Here is a 20,004-nt window from a genome sequence, read left to right on the forward strand (position 1 = left end):
ATTATGCAGGGCGGTAGTAAGGTCTCTAGCTGTTGGTACAATGGGAAGGCACTCTTCAAGAACTTGCCACATGGGAAGATGCTAAAGAGTTCATGAAGTCTTTTCCTCACTTCAACCTTGAGGACAAGGTTGTCTTTGAAGGGGAGAGTATTGTAATGAGTAAAGAAAATGAAGTAAGGACAAAAGGGGTAATTCAACCACAAAGAAAGCCAAATGCAGAGTTAGTTAGAATTGAGGGACAGATAGCAACAGATCAAATACGCAAAAGTTTGAGGTAAAGGCAAACAAATACTCAACTCAAGGACTATGTGCTGTAGGCAATGAGTGGTAATCCCTTTTCTATATGAATATTCTTCTCTTCCCTCTGCTCTCTCTTTGGTCGCTAAATCTCTTATTATTGTTAGGTTTATTCCTTTGGAAGAAGACTTGAAGGCTTGTGCTGCGTCTACTCTTGAAGACTTTCATTACTTTCGTTGAATTCTTTTTATATGGTTGGCTACTATTACATTAAGGAGCCATTATGAACTCCTACTATTAATTCTGGTTTATTCTCCTTTCTAGTTAATTCTAGTTACGTTTTAAAGTGTTATTATTTTATTTAATAATGACTGTTTAAATAAGAGTCACAAAATAAGTGTAACTATTCATCTAATTTGATGTAGTGAGTCATCCACAAAAATAAATATAATTGTATAACAATATAAAATGTTTTAATTGTCAGTAAATAAAAATTAAACTATTGATTTAATACTAAAAAAATAAAATAGATTAAAAAAAAGTAGGTAGTTAATAATAATGGAAGGGAGGTCAAATTTTCTACCTGAAGTGAACTTAAAAATAAAATGCTCAAACAGTCTAACTGTAAGGCCCATAATATTTGAAAAGTCTTTTTATGATCAAGTCTCAAATCATATAGTTATTTATAGCCTTAATTTCAGAAATTATTTTATTAAAGATAATTAAGGCAAGTTTTGATTTATTGAATTTGAGATAAGTTATGGTTATTATCCAATTTTATAATTATTGGATTATTTTCTATATTTAAATTATAAAGTTGCTAGTTATGAAATAATAAGGATTTTATATGATTTGGATTAGATAAGTAATATTTTAAATATTAATACTGCTACTTTGGAAAATAAAGGATTTAAGTATATTATTTTTAGTTATTTGATTTGGACCTTTTATTGAAAATAATTTGTGAAAGTGATAATAGTATTTTCTATAGATAATTAGTGTTGGATTTAATTGAGTTTCAATTACAATATTATCCCTATTTTATTTGAAATTACAAAATTATCCTTGAACCCAATTTTGCCGTAACCCTAAAGCTCAACACAAATAACCCTAACCCTAAAAACCCTACCCGGTTCCCCTGACCCGGTACACCCAGGACACCTAATGCAGCAGCAGCAGCTGCAAGCTAAGTGAAAGAAAAAAAGAGGAAGGAAAAGGCAGATCGGGAAAGGGTAGAAGAGAGGGAGAGAGGGGGCTAAGCTGCGGCGAAGAGGGGAAGGAGGAGTGTCACCGCCGCGCCGCCGTCGCCTCGTTTAGCTGCCGCCTTGCCGCCGCCATGGCGCACTGAAGGGAGAGAGAGAGAGTGATCAGGCAGAGAGAGGAGACCGAGGGCGAGGGAGCGCGCCAAGGAGAAGAAGAGGCGCGGCTTGGTCGCCGTCGCGTCAGGCGCAGGGGTGACCACCATCGCTGCAGAGAGGCCGCACTGCCACCGCCGCATCCTCGCCGCCAGCTTCGCCGGATCTGGCCGTCGAACCCGTCCTTTCCGCGTCGTTGAAGTCGCAAGCAGGAGCGGGAGAAGAAGATGCAAGCCAAGGCCGAGGCAGAGGAGCCGCTGTGCCTGGTAGCCGCCGTCCCGTCACCGTCGTCTACCTCCGTCTCTGTTGATCTGCAACTCTGCGGTGCTTAGTTAGAGCTTTTGCTACTGTCGCCGGAGCTTCTATGGCCACCGGAAGCTGCTGCTGCCCAACCAGCTGCAACCGGGGTTGTCTCCTGTCGTGTATGGCTGCGGAAGAAGTTGATGTGGCCGCCGGAACCACCATCGGAGCTACTGGTTACTTCTGCCATCGCCGGAAAGTTTGTCAGTAAGGGTTTTATTTAAGGTATTTGTCCTTTTTGAATTCCGAGGTTACTATGGTCACTGCCTGCTGGTTTCAGACGTCGTGATTGGAATTCGTCGCCGCTGCCCTTGAAGTGGCTGCTGGGCTGCCACCGAACCGGTTCGGAGACCGCCGCTGTTTCGGTTCAACCGTTCCTCCTTCGGTTCGGTAAGCGTTTCGATTTGAAAGCCCTTTAGTTACTGTTCTGTTATCATACGCCGAGGTTTGTGGCGTTATTTGCTATACGATTGAGTTTCGGTTGTTGTATGTTACGATTAGAGTTGTTGAGACTGTTGCGAAAGTGGCTTGGAACCGAGGTTTTGGCTGTCAGGATTTTGATTGTTGATCTTGGGTCGAGGCGGAAAGGATTATGTGACACGTTTGGGTTATGGAATTTGCGTTGAGGTAGGGGCGCTTTCCAAAAATTATGTTTTATGTATTGGAATTATTACATATGGATACTGATGTGAGACATTGTGTATTTGGTGATTGTATCTGCCTTATGTATTATTTGATTGTCTCGAATGATGATGGATGTTTGTTTGGCTGAATTTTGTGCGGCTTTGTGAACTATAATGTTTGAAGTTGATTTTTTAAAGATTTGAAATCTGAGTTTAATCCGTTGAGGATTGATTTGATTTGAGTTAATTATTTTGATGATTTGAGAAGTCAAATGCACTTTTGAATTCAGCCTGGTTTACTTTAATTGACTTGGTTTCGGACAAATGATTTATTCCTGAATCGATTCTTTAAAGCTTTGGAAATGAGTTAAATCGATTGATATTGAGTTGATTTTGAAATGGTATCCTTGAGATACGCCACTGAGGCGATTGTTAGATTTAGCCTGCTTTGAATTGATTTCTGGTTTTGTGTTGTTGAAAAGGAATGAGGAACGGTTTAGTTGGGGCCCGAACCGGGTGGCAAAAGTCCAAGTTTTAGGGGAGGTGCTGCCAAAATTCCTATAAACGCTTAGTCTTGTTTGAAAGGTTATTTAAAAAGGGTTGGATTTGAGAAATTGTATTATTTGATTTATTAAGAGGATATTTATGTTTTCAAGCTTAATTTATTTGATGAACCTTATACGTTGAGTTCGGCTTATTTAGAACTGAACTATTTTTACCGTTTGAATCACTGAAGGAAAAAATGATGCTCTAATATTGATTTCAATATAAAAAGGAGTTTTTAGTGATTTTAAAGGAATCTAGACTTTTGATTGAGTAATCAAGTTTGAGGCATTTTGGAAGAGTTAGAAAAATGGGTTCCAAAAAGAAACCTGAAAGTGGTTTGATTCAAATGAACCGGTTCTGTTTCAAATGAGTTGATTTTTGGACCGGGTTGGAACTTGTGATTTTGTATGATTCGGTTTCATAATAAATTCAGTTTTATTTACTTGAACCCAAAATCTATGATTTTAAGAGTTTCAATGAATTTTAAGGAATTTATGTAAGTTGACCTTCCCTAAAGACTTGGGACTCTGTCGAGAAACTTTTGTTATAAAATTCCATTGTTGGATGGGTGATTTTGAATACTTTGAAATGAATCCTTAACTTGCCATGGTTTTGGAAGTTTTGGAAAGAGAATGCCGAGAGTGGGATTGTTTTCAAAGGGGAATTTTACCTTGAGTAAAAGTGGCTTGCAAGCCTGAGATGATTTGAGAAATGAGATCTTTAAAGCCAAGGCTGAAAAGAGTTGAAATTTGATTTCAAAGTGAAAAGTGCTATTTTGTTATGAGTCGAAATGGCTGTGTATGCTATTGAACTATGGCTGATTGCCGAATGAGTTGTGAGCCGTATGACTGATTATGAATTATGAATTTAAGCTGAAGGGCTGTATTTATTGATAAATTGGCTGGTTCTGGATTGAACCGTGAGCCGGATAGCTGAGATGGATGGTGATCCATGGTTGAGTATGAATTGTGAATTTAAGCCGGATGGCTAAGATGAATGTTGTATGCAAGTAATGCTTGTGCTTTCTCTCTGGTTGTAAGGGTGACAGGGCACTGATATCCTCTAATGGCGACAGGGCGCAGATATCCTCTAATGGCGACAGGGCGCAGATACCCTCTAATGGCGACAGGGCGTAGATACCCTCTAATGATAATAATGCGCAACAGAGAGATTGTGTCCGGGTTAGCTACCGGACACGTCGGGTTGGCTTGGTAATCGACAGATAATATCATCAGCCACTAGGACAGGCATGCATCATATGCATCTATGTGACATTGTTTGGGTGTGCATATTGTAATTGGTTTGCCTTTGTGATTAACTGCTAATTGTTCTACTTGCTGTAACTATTTGTTTGTGCTTGAACTTCCTATCTGTGTTTGCAATTGGGACTTTGTTGGATCGTGGTAATTTGGTTGATGGTTGGATTGTTTGGGCCTAGGGCCATGGTTGAAATGATATGGACCGATGGTTGGTTTCGGTTTTGTGTTTCTGATTTGTAAAAGTATGAAAGGCTATTTTGGTCCAGCATAGATAAACCGTTTTGAAAGGCTTTTGAACTTTTGAGAATTGAATGGTTTCTCTTTTAGAAAAGGTTTCCGACTTTACTTTTATTGAAAACCGTTGTTTTTGAAAAGAGGCATAAGACGGTTATTAATCACTAGTACGGTTTATCTCCATGTATCCTATTACAGTAATTCTCAAAAACCCTCTACTGAAAACCCTTTCGAGGATGATGTTCTCACCCCCCTACATTTTTCCCCTTTCAGGATATGGATGAAGATGTCACGAAGAGTTTATTTCATTGTTGTTGAGATGCTCTGTATGCTTTAGATTATTACTTATTGTACCCTCGCCTTTATCCTGATATATTCTGTAAGAGGGATAGGGATTGTATTGGTTAATGTTTGTAATATTATTTATATATATGTATGTACATATATGGATGTACTCTTTATGAGTTTCTGTAAGTTGTATGGTATGTATGGATGTACGTTGTATAGCAAAAGTATTTTTGGGAGCGGTTTTGCGGTTTAAAATTTTAAACAGGCTCATATTTTAGTATTAAATAGTATAAGTGTCGTCGTAATGTCTGAGCTATCAGAGTTACACAGCCGGAAGCGTGAGCTTTGGTAGTTAGGGTATTACACTGACTCTAAGTTTTCTCTATATTTATTTTAAGAAAACATTTTGAAAGATAATATTGCACAACACTAATATTATTGCAGTTAACATTTATATAAAAAAAGTTTAAACTCTTAAAAATAAGTCGAATCTCAATTAAAAGAACATCTAAAATTCAAACACAATAAAAATTAATCTTTAGTTGACTTTATTCTAGATTTGTTTGACAATTTACCTTTTAATATTGACTAAAATGGATTGCTATCATATTAGCTTTTAGTATTACTCGTATTTTAATTATGGATAAGGTATTATATTTGTCTCTAACATTTAGGCTAAATTAAAATTTAGTTTTTAATATCTTAAAACGTTTTATTTCTATTTTAAAAAATTTTAAATAATTTAATATAGTTATATTCTTAAATTTGACACTAATAATTAATGGAATGACTAATGAGTAATGTAGACGTTAATAATGTTATTAGTTAAGTCATATTTTTTTTACATATTAGAAAAATATAACCAAAACCTTCTTATAATACTTATTCTCCTCAATTTTTTTTTACAAAATTCTAAATTCTAACAATCAATTATTGTTTTAAAATAGAAAAAAATTATATTAATCATTGTTGGTAGATCGATTTTACTTACATACTAAAATCGAATGTTGTTGACTATTCAATATGCGAATTATTTATGTCAAATTTAATAGTGGGACAATATTAAACCGCTTAAAACTTTATGGGAATTGAAACAGGACGTTTAAAAGTTTTTGAAATTGAAATAAAACGTTAAAAATTAAATTAGGATTCGACACAAATGCTAGGACCAAAATAATACTTTTTTTCTTTAATTAGTTAATTAATTAGTATTTTTATTACATTACGGGAATATAAATCTTTTAAAATTACGTCGGTTTTGTCCTAACATTATAGATTATGGCATAAAAGATTTATAGAATCAAACTACTTTTACAAAAAGATCGTAGGGGATAAAAGTCTCTATTGGCTAAGAAGACTAGGATCTCCGTAGATAAAAAATCAAATAATAAAATTTTTAGTTATTATTTGCACGTAAAAGAGTTTAATTTATTACTAATAATTAATTTTAATATTTGTTATCTAAAATTTGAAACGATTTAATTTGTATATATACTTTTGATTAGATGTTAAATTTATTGCACAAATAAAATAATTAATTTTTATGTTTGTTATTTAAAAATAACATTTTTTTCCTTTATGTATATAAAAATATAATTAGATATTAACATAAAAAAATATATATTGATAGTTATAAAATTAACTTAAAATCAATTTTTTTAAACAATTAAATCTTAATTTTAGCTTTAAATCATAATATCAGTATTTTCTCTAAATTATATTTAATAAATTTTTGAAAGAAGAGAAATAAAAATATAGATTAGAAAGATAAGCAGTAAAAATTTAAACTAAATAAAAAATAAAAGAATATGTATATAATAATGATAATAATTTTTATTTGAATTATATTATTTTGTTAATTTTATTTTTTGTACAACAAAAAGATAGAAAAAAGGAGAATAAGAGAAAAGAGAGAAAAAGATAAAGATGAAGAGAGAGAGAGTTTGTTAATTTTAAAAGAAAAAACTCTTTATTTTAGAGAGAAAAATTTGATTTTAATTGCAATAAAAAAGTGACATATATATTTTGATTGTAAAATTAGTAATATATAATAGAATATAAGTTTAATTATTCTATTGGTTCCTATAATTTTACCAAAATTTTAATTAGATTCTTATACTTTTTTTAATTGAATCCTAGCACCAAATGTTTTTTTTAATTGTGTCTCCAAACTTTTTTTTATTTGAGTTCTTGCACTAATTTTTTTTACTTAAATCCTTATACAATTAAATCAATTACAGTTGATAAGGATTTAATTGAAAAAAAATTGGTACAGGTACCAAATTAAAAGAAAAAAAGTATAAAGACTTAATTAAAAATTTTTAACAAAATAATTAAATATAGAATATAATAGATAATAGATTAAATTTTTTTAAACCACATTGACATATTGTCATTTCTAGGAATACACCATATTGAGCAATAGGGGTGCACATGGGTCGGGTGAAGTCAGGTTTGATGGGACCCAGACTCGACCCAAAATATACACCGGGTCTATTTATTAGACTCGAACCCGACCCTAGACCCGATGAAACCAATACACTTTCGGGCCACAATTATACCGGGTGAAAATCGGGCCGTTAACATTACATTACGTTGATACCTTCTTGTAAGCTAGCATGTAAAAATATCCAAATTTCCAAGATTCCAACCATTATTTAACATGGTAAAATTCACTTAAAAAAATATAACAAGAATCAATTCTTCTTTAAAATTAAAGCATAACCACAATCAATACTAAAGCAAAACCACAATCAATACTAATATTGTCTAATAATATCAAATATTTAAATCAATACAAATAACACAATATTATGCATTAGTCTAAAGTCTTATTCATTCTAAACATAAAACATTAACTTATAGTCTTATAATGACTAATAGCACAAAATATTAAGGTTTACAATACTTAAATTCCACGTAAAAATAGTCATGATCCATCACTAATAACACAAAATATTAATTATGTATGATGACCGAGCCACCGAGCCGACTTCGAGTGACCCGAGCTATAGCCCGGACCCTACCCGAAATAATGACAGAGTCTATTTTTGAGATCCTAACCCGACCCTAAACCCAATAAAATCATATCAAATTCGGGCCCGGCGGGTCTGTGCACCCCTATTGGGCAATTAAGAATTAACAAGAAAAAAAGGAGCAGGGACAAATGCGTCAATACGCAAACCTCATCCTCCCGCCTTCGTTCTTTCTCCCACACAAGCCTACAACCCCACACTACTCCAAACCAGAAATCTCGTCAGTCATCACTCGCTACTTGCTATTTGCTAAAACTCATGTCCCCTTCAAAAATGACATAAAATATCTCAAAACCCCTCCCCTGGGAAAAAAAAAAAAAACACAGTTCCATTTCTCGCACCACACACTTCGCAGTTCACACAAAACCTTCTTCCATGTCCCAAAATTAGGGGTTAAAAAAATAAAAAAAGAAAAACCTCATTCCCAAAATAATGGCTACCATCTCCACATGCCTTACTGTCACACCTCATTCCCGCGTCTTCTCTCACTCCCGCAGTCCGCCCAGGAGCCCGGGCCCCTTTCTGCAAAGCCCGGGCTTCCTCCGGACAGTCCCAAGGAGGCCTAGGGTTTTGGTGCCCGCTGTGAGGGCGGGCATCGATGTAGGCCGGGTTATCCGTCCCGGCGGAGCTGTGGAGACAGATAAGCTGCCGTCGGATGTGAGGAAGCGGACGATGGAGGCAGTTGACGCGTGTGGCGGGAGGGTGACAGTTGGTGACGTGGCGAGCAGGGCTGGACTAAAGTTGAATGAGGCTCAGAAGGCTCTGCAAGCTCTTGCTGCTGATACAGATGGCTTCTTAGAGGTAGTTTTTTGCTTTTTCTTTCTGTTGGGATAATGTTGTGTTTGTTGAAGTAATTAGTTTGTGAAATTTTTAATAGATGGGGTTTAATTATTTAGAAGTTCCATTTGCTGATAAAATTGTGATAGTGGTGACCACTTATATTTGTTTTGCATGTGCATTTGTTAGCTGAGTTATTATATTATATGCTAGAGTTCACAGTGGTTTTGGTGCATGGCAATGCGCCTGAGTGACAATCAAGACATACACGCATTGATTCAAGAAAATACTGAAAAGTGATATTGACGGATAAAGGGAAAGTAGATGGCGGAAGTGTTATTTTTATTTGTTATATTATAGTTACTCATGTGATTTTGAGCTGGTTAAGTAAAATTCAAATAGAATTCCTTGAAAAAATGGTGGCTACAGAATTCAAAACTTAACTTTAAAGGTAATATATTTAGTTCATGTTAATTCGTACAAAACTGTAGTGGTTGAGTCATATTCGAAGTTTCGAACTGTAACTTTGAAGGTAACAGTTTCAGTTAATTTATATTGCAATCAACCATGTTTTGGTATTATAGCCAAAAGGTATGAATAACTGGATGTTGCAAAGTTATCTCTTGTATATGTAAAATATTTTTACATGTGTAGGGTTTAGTGTGAACTTGGGATATACTAACAAAACACTGGCTTGTTACTTTTGATCTTTTATCTTCCAAGTTTTTGATTGTGAGAGTACAATTGTGCCAAGATGGTCTCTGCAGGTTTCTGAGGAAGGTGACATTCTGTATGTGTTTCCAAAAGATTATCGATCAAAGCTAGGTGCCAAGTCGTTTAGGATTAAAGCTGAACCCCTTTTTGAAAAGGCTAAGGTATTGAAGTTGAAGATAGTTGTATACTCTGCTAGTAATTGTTGATGATTATTGTGATTGGTAATATATGGGTTTGGCTGTTTAATGATCTTTGACTTTGACAGGCTGCAGGAGAATACTTGATAAGGGTTTCTTTTGGTACAGCATTAATTGCATCCATTGTTATTGTTTACACAACAATAATTGCTCTGGTTACTAGTAGCAGAAGGTACTTCATAACTTTAATATGAATTTACCCAAATGCTTGTTGATCCATATCATGCGAGATTGCTTCATGCATAGTTTATCCGGAACATTTTTTTGGTGCCCATGCAATAATAATGTGGTTTTAAGTGCAGTGAAGAGGACAATCGTGGAAGACGAGGCAGATCATATGATTCAGGATTTACCTTCTACTTTAATCCAGTAGACTTATTTTGGTAATTTTTTTTCCTTACTTTGTTCCCGTTATTTGTTTATTCTTTTTTGCTTCTGTTGTATTGGTGGGAAGAATCCTATGTCCCGGTGTAGGACAGCAGATTGTTTCAATACCTTTTTTAACTGTATCATGTAACTGGTATTCAAAGTTCTGTAAACTTGCATGTTTCTTGTTGATGAAAAGGTTTTAATTCTTCCTATTGATTTTATATGTGCCCAAGTGAAAAAAACAAAAGTGAAAAGAAGAAAGGCAAGAGAGAAGGAGATAAGGAAAATAGTAGAGAGGTTTAAAGATATTGATTTGATCAACATATGTATTTCTAATACTTCTAATTACATACACATAAGATATTGATTATTAATTTCGCTTTGTGTTGATTTGAGAAAATTGATCATTCAATACAAGTGTTTGAGTTAATTATCTCGTTGTCACTAAGCATATATACTCTATGAAGTAGCACAATGCTTAGTAAGAAACCCATTTTCTGTGCCTAAGTTGAGTTGCTTCTGATCAAATTTTAAATTGAATATGATAAAATTTTACTCCGATTCAGTTTAATATCAGTTTGTAGCATGCTTACCTAGTTTCTTGCTACTAAAAACCCAGTTTCTTTGAGAGAAACTTAGTGACAGATTGTTATATTTTACCATGGAAGGTACTGGGATCCATATTACTATAGGAGGCGAAGGATACAAGCTGATGATGAGAAGATGAACTTCATTGAATCGGTGTGTGTTGCAAATGAGTTAATTTTGTTTTATCCCCCTTTTGGTAATATTTTACTGCTTCTGACAGAAGGACTCTGATGTTGTTTTTCTCTAGGTATTCTCCTTTGTATTTGGAGATGGTGATCCCAATCAAGGAATTGAAGAAGAGAGATGGAAGTTGGTAATAATTGAGGACTGAATTCAGTGGTCCGTTGCCTTTGATGGTTGAATTGTTTTTTGTTTCTTTTTCTCAATACATTTATTACATAGGTTATGTCACTGGATGCTACGCTATTAATATGATACACATTATTTATAAAATGCAAGTTCTCTGTTACTTTGTTACCTTTTTATCATCCACCTAACCATGTTTGCGTCATCTGATTGCTATTGCTATTTATTTTATGTGCAGATTGGGCAGTATATATCATCTAATGGTGGTGTTGTTGCAGCCGAAGAACTTGCCCCATATCTTGATATAGATTCTGTGCAGGGACTTCAGGTAATTTGTATTCCCGACTGTGGTATTTTATTAGCCACAGTATGGAGGGTAGCTCCTTGATCGCAGAGTTTGTACTCTGTATTACATGTTAAACTGTCGAATTCCAAAACTAGAAAGCAACAACAGGGATCAACTTAATGACATCCAAACAAAGATCTTTTTTCATTGAAAAAAGATATTTTTTTATCAACTTAATGACATCCAAACAAACACTAAAAAAAAGAATTTGCATGGAACCTATCCAGCCCACTTTTCTTTTACGTAACACATTTGATTTAAATTCATGACATCTTAAGTTCTTAACAGTAAAGAGTGTAATAGATCTCCAGTTGATCGACTTTCCTTAATTTGAATTAGGGTGTTAAGATTCTCAGTTGCATTTTGAATAAGATAATTTAAATAAAGGCTCAATTGGTTGACCTTGTGTTCTACTATACTACTATACTTTCTTATTACCTGTATTGGGTTTCTTTTCTTTTCATTGCTTCATTTTTATGATATAATGTTTTACTATGCTTACTGTTGGTGTTCTACTGACACGGTTTATTTGGTTGGTTCCAGGATGATGAATCATATATCTTACCTGTGCTTTTACGTTTTGATGGTCAGCCTGAAGTTGATGAGAAGGTATTTTGAGATATTGTCATAGAATGAATCATAATCATTTGTCCCCCTTTCCATTCCTTTGCAATGGTGTTTTCGTGGTTATCTTTTCTACTTTTTTTAGTCCTTAAAACTTGAAAGAACTCCCTGTTGTGCATCCTGTGGGTGTTTTTGTTGGGGGGGTTGGGTTATACATTCACAAATTTTTCTAGATAAGGTTGCATCATATGAATATTACTGTCCATTTTTGTTTTACATAAAACATTTGGTTCTTGCTTAGTTGATAATTCCTTTGCCTCCCAAAAAGTATAAAGTATTACCTGACTTCATCTGGGAATGATTAACCTTTTTGTACTTCCATTTAGAAAACACACACAAAAAAAAAAAAGCAAAATACTGAATTGCATGTTACTTGTTTGCAGGGAAATATCGTATATAGGTTCCCATCTCTACAGAGGACAGCTTCTCAAAAGGGTAAGCGGAAAGAATATGTTGGTAGAAAATGGGCAGATTGGGTTGGAGGAGTTGAGAAGTTTTTCAAGGAGAAAACATGGCAATTCAGGTTCTTTTCTTTTACTTTTTTCTTTGTTTTTTGACCTCAGGTATTCTCATATCATGAAGTCATAACAACATGCACAAATGTTCTATTTCAGTAAAACAAGCACATCAGAGAGAGCAATGGTTATTGGCCTGGGTGGCTTTAATCTGTTTGGAGTTATTATTCTTGGAACCATGTTGAAGTATGTTACTCCCTTTATGTGTTGGTTATTCTTTTTTTCTTATGTTTCTGCTTCTCACTTCTGTTTTTCATTGATCCAAAGAGATATGACAGTTGCACCTAGTAGCTTCATTAAATTTGTGGCAGACATCTTTCCGCTTCTTCAGGTATGATTAATATTCCAGTTTGAAATAAATTAAGTTCTTTGATTTCAGAAATGGATTCGCAAGTTATATTTTTTAGGTTTTTTTTTTTGAATTTATAGAAGAATTCTTGATGATGCTAATTTTGGGAATTTGATGGTAATGTCTTGCTGTAAATTTAGTATTTAATTCCATGATTTGATGCTGTTGCTTAGAGAAATATTATTTGAGACTTAAAATTTGAGGGTAACATGACCCAAAAAGAAAAAATAAAAAAATAGTCCTAGTTCTGGACTCTGCAAATTGGTGCCGCTGGAAAACATCATGTGTTGAACATCAATGAATGCTTCTCTTGCCTTGTTATGGCTTTTAAATATGAGATAAGTTGAAAGCATTGAAAATGTGAAATTATTGATAAAAGATGTTTGAGCGTTTGACAGCTTCTTTATGCCCTTCTTTCACTACCAATAGATATTTTCTTGAGCATGAGGGTGTTATTTTAATGTCTATTAGCACTGGTTTAGGTTTGTTGTCACAATAGATTGAATGATGAATTGATAATATTTTCAGATTTATGCTGGTTCCTTCTTTGCAATTCCCCTTGTCCGATGGTTTTTTATTAGGAAGAGGAATGCTGACATTGAAAAGAGAAATAAAATTAGGAAGCAGTGTGCAAAAGTACTCGAATTACCTGACCCTTCACTGAGACAGAAGGTATGGTTATTCATTTTTGCTCCCATGTAAGTTAGAACAACAATATATGATACACGAAACTGTTATCTTGCCCATATAGTATGTTGCCCATATAGTATGTCGATAAGTGTTTTTTACATAAATTTCTATAATATAATTGAAATTCTTTTGAAGTTCATGAAGGAAATGTTGTAGCCGATAGTGGAAAAATAAATATGGATACAAGTTTTTGATTTCTTCTGTTTTTTATCCTTTGGTTACCATTGGCTATTATATAGTTTCTGAATGTTTCAATTGCCATTGTGTTACATTATGTTTCTTACATATTTTTTTATCACATCCAATATGTTATGTGCGTTTTCTTGATATGCCCTTTTGTGATTTGAGGAAACCAATGAATTGGAATAGGAGTGTTAAATGACAATTTCCTTTTGTCAGCGAAGTTTCTGAAGGTGTTTACTCTGTACTCAACATAATCTCTTAGACAATTTCCTTTGTTTTCATTTCAGCTTTTCAGTGCTAGGGACATGGCCCAAAAGACAGTCATAGGACAGGATCAAATTGTGTATAGCACTGACAAGGATTTACTAGAGCAAGAGTACGAGGCTCGTGAATGGGATAGAAAATTTCGGGAGCTAGAGAGATCCGATTAAGATAAGATTAACCGTAAACAGGTAAATTTTCTCTAATAATATAGTTCTGTTGATGGCATTTGCATCATACTAGAAATTTTGTTGCTTAAACTGATTGGTTCACAAGTTATATTGAAATTTCAGGCCATTGAAGCTCACATTTTGGCATTCATGAATTACCAATTGTAGCACAGCATCTATAATTCTGCCTTTTGTGGAACGATTTGATGCGTTCCCTGATGAAATAGCATTTTTTCTATGGTGGTCACTACAAGATATGACAAAGAACTCATGAAATCTGCTATGATGATATTGCATCCTTTTGCTGCTTTATTCATCATTTCATTTCATAATTTGATTGGTGAACTATACAAGGGGAAATTGCGAAGGGTTTTAATTAGGGGAAACGTAAATTAAAATAAGCATGTCCTTTGTATTATGTGAATATATTTATTTTATACGTCAGAGTTGACGTTAATTGGTGTGTCCAGTTACAGCAGAATCAACTTGTATTATAATGAAGAACTTAATTCAAAAGGTTGGTGGCAAGATTGAGAACAATACTATCAGTTATAGGTACAATGGTTTATGGTTTCACAATTGACCTTTTTTTGTTGGTATCTTTTTCTGCTTAAGGGATAATAAAATACTGAATTCTAACGTCGGCGATATTGAATCTTAAACTAGTTGATAAGCTTCTAACGAGTTATTTCTCAAGTGGGCAATAACTTCCTAAAGGAAAATGAATCTCGATCACAATCGATTATTGACAGAACGACGTATTAAAAGCATCACTAACATTGAGACACACATCCAAAAGTACACAAATATATAAATAAAATATAAAAAACCATAATATATTTTCAATGTAAATCCAAAAACATTAAAATTTCAACCACGGCAAAGTCGTTAAATCGTTATAACAGTAGTGGGAACTATACCACTACCAAATCAAATCAACAAGCTTGTTATTTGTCTTGATTCTGAGTATTTTGTATTGTCAAAGAAACTCCGAGTTTCCAAGATTTTATAGGAAAGCACAATATAACGTGCAGGGTATTATATTATAGTGTATTCGGTCAGTGCTTAGTGTGATTTTCTAGAGTGTCTTGGCTTAGTATATACTCATTAATACAAATAGTTATAAGATTTGGTTGTAACACCAATATTGTGAGTGTTTATGTCCACACAAATAATCATATCTCTGAACACTCTTACGAGTTTTTAATTTGAGCTCCTACAGTCGATAATAACTAAGTTAAATACAAAGGAATATAAACCATTTAAAAACGGTTTTGCAGATAGTCACAATAAGCTTGGCCACAACAAATATGGTAGGATAAAAACACTGTAATGGAGGCTATGTTACTAAGAAAGTTACTTAGATATTAAAGAAAAGTTGATTACTTAGATATTAAAGGTATCATCAGGCTATAAAAAGACTATCAAAACATAATACAAAAATGAGTAAGCTTGGATAATATTAGAAAGTTTTTGAACATTTTAAATGGTTAAGTTGATAGTATCAAAAGGATCAAAATAAAAGTGAAAAATGAATAAGTAACTAAAAGATAAACAAAGCCCCTAAAAGAAACACGATTTTTTTAGTTATTAATATATTGTGTTTTGTAGTCCCAAAAGAAGGAATTTATACATCAAAAATTCATAAAAAACAATACGGTTAAAACCAGAATATTAATGCCAATTGAATTAAACCATAAATACAGATATTAGTACAATATAGTGGTCAATCAAAAAATTAATCATTGTAAAAGCTAGATCAAAAGGCAAGTGAAAAAAATAGATACAGTGGGACGTATAAGAAACAGAAAATACCAGCATTGAGATAGTAATTTAGGTTTTCTTAGTGAGTGAAGATGTCTACCAAAATATCCAACCAGTAGAGATTTCAGCAATACATGTGTAGCTAACAAAATACTGTGGCTGACCATGTGTGGTTAAAAAAACTTTAAACTAGAAGTTATATGTAGGACTACTGGTAAAATAGACCAAAATTTCTCATTCATATCTAGGTGTAAAAGGAAGACTATCATGGATGACAAGAGAAAGAAGTTGAAGACATCACAATCGGACTCTCAGAGGACATTGTACACTCGAGTACCTCTGCAGCAAATCTTCCTTAGCTCATCTTCACAAGAATCTTGTGCGTAAATTTTGAAGAAAAAATAGTGGAATCTTTGCAATGTTCATCACTATATAATGTCTACTCAGATAATATCTTAAAGACAAAAATTTGATAGTATTCTTAATAAGGTTCATGATATTCTGAAGTGTATGGAATATACTATGTAACAGTGTATGGGATATCAATATGCCTCAAAAATATAATAAAGATGGATTTTTGTTTCAGATAAACTTGAATAAAGGCTGATTGGAAGAAGCTCAAGGTCTTCTATCTCAAGTGTTACAGTAGAAGAGCAAGAACAAGGGCATACTGAAGCAGCGAGTAACATAACATTTGAAGTTCTTTAGATTAGCAAATTGTCTTACAAACATGGATTCACTTTATACTCAATTTCTATGCAGAAATTTTAGAAACAACAAGAGAAACTCGTTATGGAACTCATTATAAGAATAAGGAAAATTATGATATTGCAAGACACCACTACACATACTCCGACAGCTTAGGTACGTCCAAAAGGTCCCTATCAATCACTATAGCAATTGATCATGAGTGTCTGGGTGGCAGTGGGCAGGGTGCTCATTTGAGAGGTTAGCTATCTTGATATGGTTGACTCATTTTGATTTTTCCAACAGGTTGAACTATTTTTCGTAATAATAAGTTACAACTAGACCTGGACATGTAAATTTTCCAACAGGTTGAACTGTTTTTTGTAAAGTCACAACTTGATTACTAGATCTGAACATGTAAGTTAAAAAAAATAGCAATTCCAGACACAACTATGCTCAGATACGGGATTTTTATGAAGTCAGCAGATAAAAATTTTGTGGGATGTAAAGCTTGGAAATGACATTTATTGTGTTAACCCTGCAGGTAACATATGTGTAGAGATGACAAAAATTTGCAGGAAGGAAAGGGATCTTAAGCTGGCTAAAAAAAAATATGAATACTCGATCAGGTTAGTTCCAAGCTATTTATGCTGAGTACAATCATTTTTAACGAGACTGATGCAAATGGTTTGGTCCAAGTGGATATGGTTTAAAAGATAGATAATTTTGAGTGTACTATGCAAATGCGTATAGTCGTGGGCATCAAATCTTCTCACACAATGTACACACACTCAGATGATAATCTTCCTTTATTTAGGGGTTATTGCTTCGAGACTATTTAGTTCCTCGACTATAAACTAAATAGATACACTCAAATCCTACTACCATTTTTACAATTAAAATTTTTTATCGCAGAAACATATCCCAAGGTGAATAAGCGAACTCCAACCTCAATTAGAACCATGGCAAAAACTAAATTGCCACAAAATTTTAATTCAATCTCAAATGGCTCAGGTCATACCGAGGTTAGCTCCGTGGACAAGAGCAACGCAGCAATGGGTAAGAAAATATATATACAATATATAGTAGCAGAAATTAGAGATAGGATTCGTTATTAATTTTGTGTTTAATAAAAAAATCGAGAAAAAATGTCTTAGCTTCAACTTTAAAGTGGTTATGTATTGGACTTACTTCATATTCTTTTAAACTAACTCTGCATAAATAATAAACTAAAATTATTTAGCAAAAATGGCTATTATTTTAAATAATCCAAAGCATCACCTAAAAGTGATTCTCACAGACACAAAAGCTTGGATTCTGCAGTTTTTTATTCGAAGTAACTAGTTTAACTAATTTAATTTTTAAAATATATTTTTTTAATAATGTTGTAACACATCTTTTTGTTGAACAAAATGGAAAAGAATATTTAGTTCCTAGAAAGTTCTTTCAAAATAAGATAACTAGTGAAAAAAGGTTAGCTTTAACTGATAACAAATTTTTTGTAAAACCAAATATAAAAAATTATTGAGCATCCAAAAGTATCTTTCCAAATTTGAAAAGAATGCAAAAATGTTCCAGCTTCAACTTTTAAGTGGTTATACATTGGATTTAGTTTATATTCCTTTAAACTAAGGTTGCCTAAACAATTAACATTAAAATGTCGAATATACTATTTACTTGATAGACCAAAATATAAACATACTGAAAATAATTCGCACACAGATTTAGTTCGGTAACGATATTTTTTCAACGGTAGGTTATCAAAATTATATTTAAAAAGATAGTTTTTTGAATTTGTTGAAGTTTATTTTTGTTAGATCAAAGTAAAAATACCCTTTTAATTTAATGAGCATAAGCAACAACATTTGCATTTCATCAATTAGTTTTACAACAATCAAACACTATATGCATAAACGTAATAGACTTTTTAAAGGAAAAATCTAACCAAGTGACATAAGATAAAATTTTTCGCAAACTATATCTTGACTTCATCTATTAAGTAGCAAATCGAGTAGCTATTAATGACGCATGCACAAGCAGGCCTCCAAATAATCATAACGAAGGTATAAGGCAGAAAACAACATAAACTAATATGCCACAAGTATGTATTGAATTTCAGTTTTTGGACAATTTGGCTAAATTGTCTATTATCATGTAGAGTACTGGCACATGGGAGATGCAATTCATGAATGTCAATATTGCCATGCTTTGTTTTGGTACGATAAAAGGTTACAAAAATAATACAACACATCTACCCTACATATACTCTCTGTTGCAGAGGAGGACAAGTTGAAATTCTTCAGCTCCAAGAAGCACCCAAAGTTTTGTATGAGTTGTTATATGTGGATGACATCAAAAGCAAGCATTTCTGTGAGAACATTAGGACTTATAACTCTATGTTCCAATTCACCTCAATGGGTGCCAAGATTGATTGAACTATAACAAACAGCAAAGGGCCATGCACGTTTATTCTATATGGAGAGAATTATCATCTAATGGGTAGCTTTATACCCGAAGAGGGGTGCATGGCAAGATTTGCACAATTATATGTGTACGATACCCAAAATGAAATTCAAAATCGTATAGCAGTGATAAGGTGCGTAACAGAATTAACATATGGCCATGGTTATTATGTGTTGAGTAAATCAGTAAGGAACTATTCATTTAACTAACATAGATTTTGAAAATGCTTTGACATGATATAGAGAAAGAGACAACAACAAAATACATGAAGATATTGTCAGAGATTTGAAGAAGATGTTGGATGATAACGTGTTGGTGAAGGCATTTCGAATGGTTCGGGAGTCTATAGGATTTGACTACACATCCACGGTGAAGTTGAGGTTGTTTGGCAAACGGGGCAAATATGGTAGGCGGTATAACCTACTATCCTCTAATGAGGTTGCTGCGCTGATAGTAGACGACTTTGATTTCGTCAAAACTGATAGAGACATTGTGGTTGAGACACATAGTGGGAGGCTACAACGAATAAATAATTAGCTAAATCCAGCCTATTTGGTGTTGTAGTACCTTTTATTGTTTCCATATGGAGAGGATGGTTACAAGGAAGACATTCCTCTAAATAAAAAAGCTGGTAAAGAAGATAAGGGTAGGCAAGAGGTCTCAATGAAGGAGTTTTTTGCATTCAGGATCCAAGAAAGGCTAGCCGATGCATCTTCATTGCTTTATTCAAGAAGCTTATTTCAGCAATTTTTGGTAGACAAATTCTCCATGATTGAGTCAGCCAGATTAAATTACATTCGGCTTGATCAAGAAAAGTTTAGGTGTGAAATATACAAGGACTTATCCGAAGCAGTGTTAAGTGGAGAAACTAGACATGCATCAAGGGGAAAACGTATCATCTTGCATTCTTCATTCGTGGGAGGACCTAGGTACATGATACAAAACTACTAAAATGCAATGGCAATTTGTAGGGTGGTTAGCTATCCAGACCTTTTCCTTACATTCACATGTAATCTGAAATGGCCTGAATTAAAAATTTTTCTTAAGAATAGAGAACTACATGCAGAAGACTGACCAGACATGGTATGTAGAGCCTTCAAAGTTAAGTTGGACAAAATTTTTCA

General features: G+C 33.7%; 2 protein-coding genes across 6 annotated transcripts; both read left to right on the top strand.

The window, feature by feature from the left end:
* The first annotated feature begins 1,369 nt into the window (after nt 1–1,369).
* LOC110277875 (uncharacterized) lies at nt 1,370–5,104 on the top strand. 4 transcript variants are annotated; one of them, XR_008005656.1, is made up of 5 exons: nt 1,370–2,099; nt 2,173–2,282; nt 2,394–2,519; nt 4,137–4,272; nt 4,828–5,104. XR_008005656.1 is itself a non-coding variant. In XM_052256846.1 (4 exons), the coding sequence occupies exons 1-3, from the start codon at nt 1,957–1,959 to the stop codon at nt 2,516–2,518; spliced, it is 378 nt and encodes a 125-aa protein (XP_052112806.1). In that variant the 5' UTR covers nt 1,374–1,956; the 3' UTR covers nt 2,519; nt 4,828–5,104. The 4 variants fall into 4 exon arrangements, 2 of the variants coding, with proteins under 2 accessions (XP_052112806.1, XP_052112807.1); XR_008005655.1 differs by having other exon boundaries at nt 1,372–2,099; nt 4,137–5,104; XM_052256846.1 differs by lacking the exon at nt 4,137–4,272 and having other exon boundaries at nt 1,374–2,099.
* A 2,941-nt stretch (nt 5,105–8,045) lies between these two features.
* Nucleotides 8,046–14,545, top strand: LOC107474839 (uncharacterized protein At5g03900, chloroplastic). Of its 2 annotated transcripts, none has more exons than XM_016094473.3 (14): nt 8,046–8,678; nt 9,422–9,529; nt 9,634–9,737; nt 9,868–9,948; nt 10,603–10,675; nt 10,770–10,835; nt 11,067–11,156; nt 11,718–11,783; nt 12,182–12,321; nt 12,413–12,499; nt 12,581–12,644; nt 13,191–13,334; nt 13,823–13,987; nt 14,073–14,545. In XM_016094473.3, exons 1-13 carry the CDS (start codon nt 8,310–8,312, stop codon nt 13,964–13,966), a joined length of 1,536 nt encoding a protein of 511 aa, XP_015949959.1. In that variant the 5' UTR covers nt 8,046–8,309; the 3' UTR covers nt 13,967–13,987; nt 14,073–14,545. The 2 variants fall into 2 exon arrangements, with proteins under 2 accessions (XP_015949959.1, XP_015949958.1); XM_016094472.3 differs by having other exon boundaries at nt 8,047–8,678; nt 14,090–14,545.
* The last annotated feature ends 5,459 nt before the right edge of the window (nt 14,546–20,004 follow it).

This window comes from Arachis duranensis, chromosome 2 (genome assembly GCF_000817695.3).
Source record: "Arachis duranensis cultivar V14167 chromosome 2, aradu.V14167.gnm2.J7QH, whole genome shotgun sequence".
Classification (NCBI taxonomy): Eukaryota; Viridiplantae; Streptophyta; class Magnoliopsida; order Fabales; family Fabaceae; genus Arachis; species Arachis duranensis.

What these genes read in the sequence shown, in the direction of transcription:
- LOC110277875 (XM_052256846.1), top strand. Translation starts at nt 1,957, where the DNA reads ATGGCCACCGGAAGCTGCTGCTGCCCAACCAGCTGCAACCGGGGTTGT. An exon ending in CATCGCCGGAAAGTTTGTCA is followed by an intron (nt 2,100 to 2,172) that starts GTAAGGGTTTTA and finishes TGCTGGTTTCAG; the next exon opens with ACGTCGTGATTGGAATTCGT. An exon ending in ACCGTTCCTCCTTCGGTTCG is followed by an intron (nt 2,283 to 2,393) that starts GTAAGCGTTTCG and finishes TGTTACGATTAG; the next exon opens with AGTTGTTGAGACTGTTGCGA.
- LOC107474839 (XM_016094473.3), top strand. Translation starts at nt 8,310, where the DNA reads ATGGCTACCATCTCCACATGCCTTACTGTCACACCTCATTCCCGCGTC. An exon ending in ATTCTTGGAACCATGTTGAA is followed by an intron (nt 12,500 to 12,580) that starts GTATGTTACTCC and finishes ATTGATCCAAAG; the next exon opens with AGATATGACAGTTGCACCTA. An exon ending in ACATCTTTCCGCTTCTTCAG is followed by an intron (nt 12,645 to 13,190) that starts GTATGATTAATA and finishes TAATATTTTCAG; the next exon opens with ATTTATGCTGGTTCCTTCTT.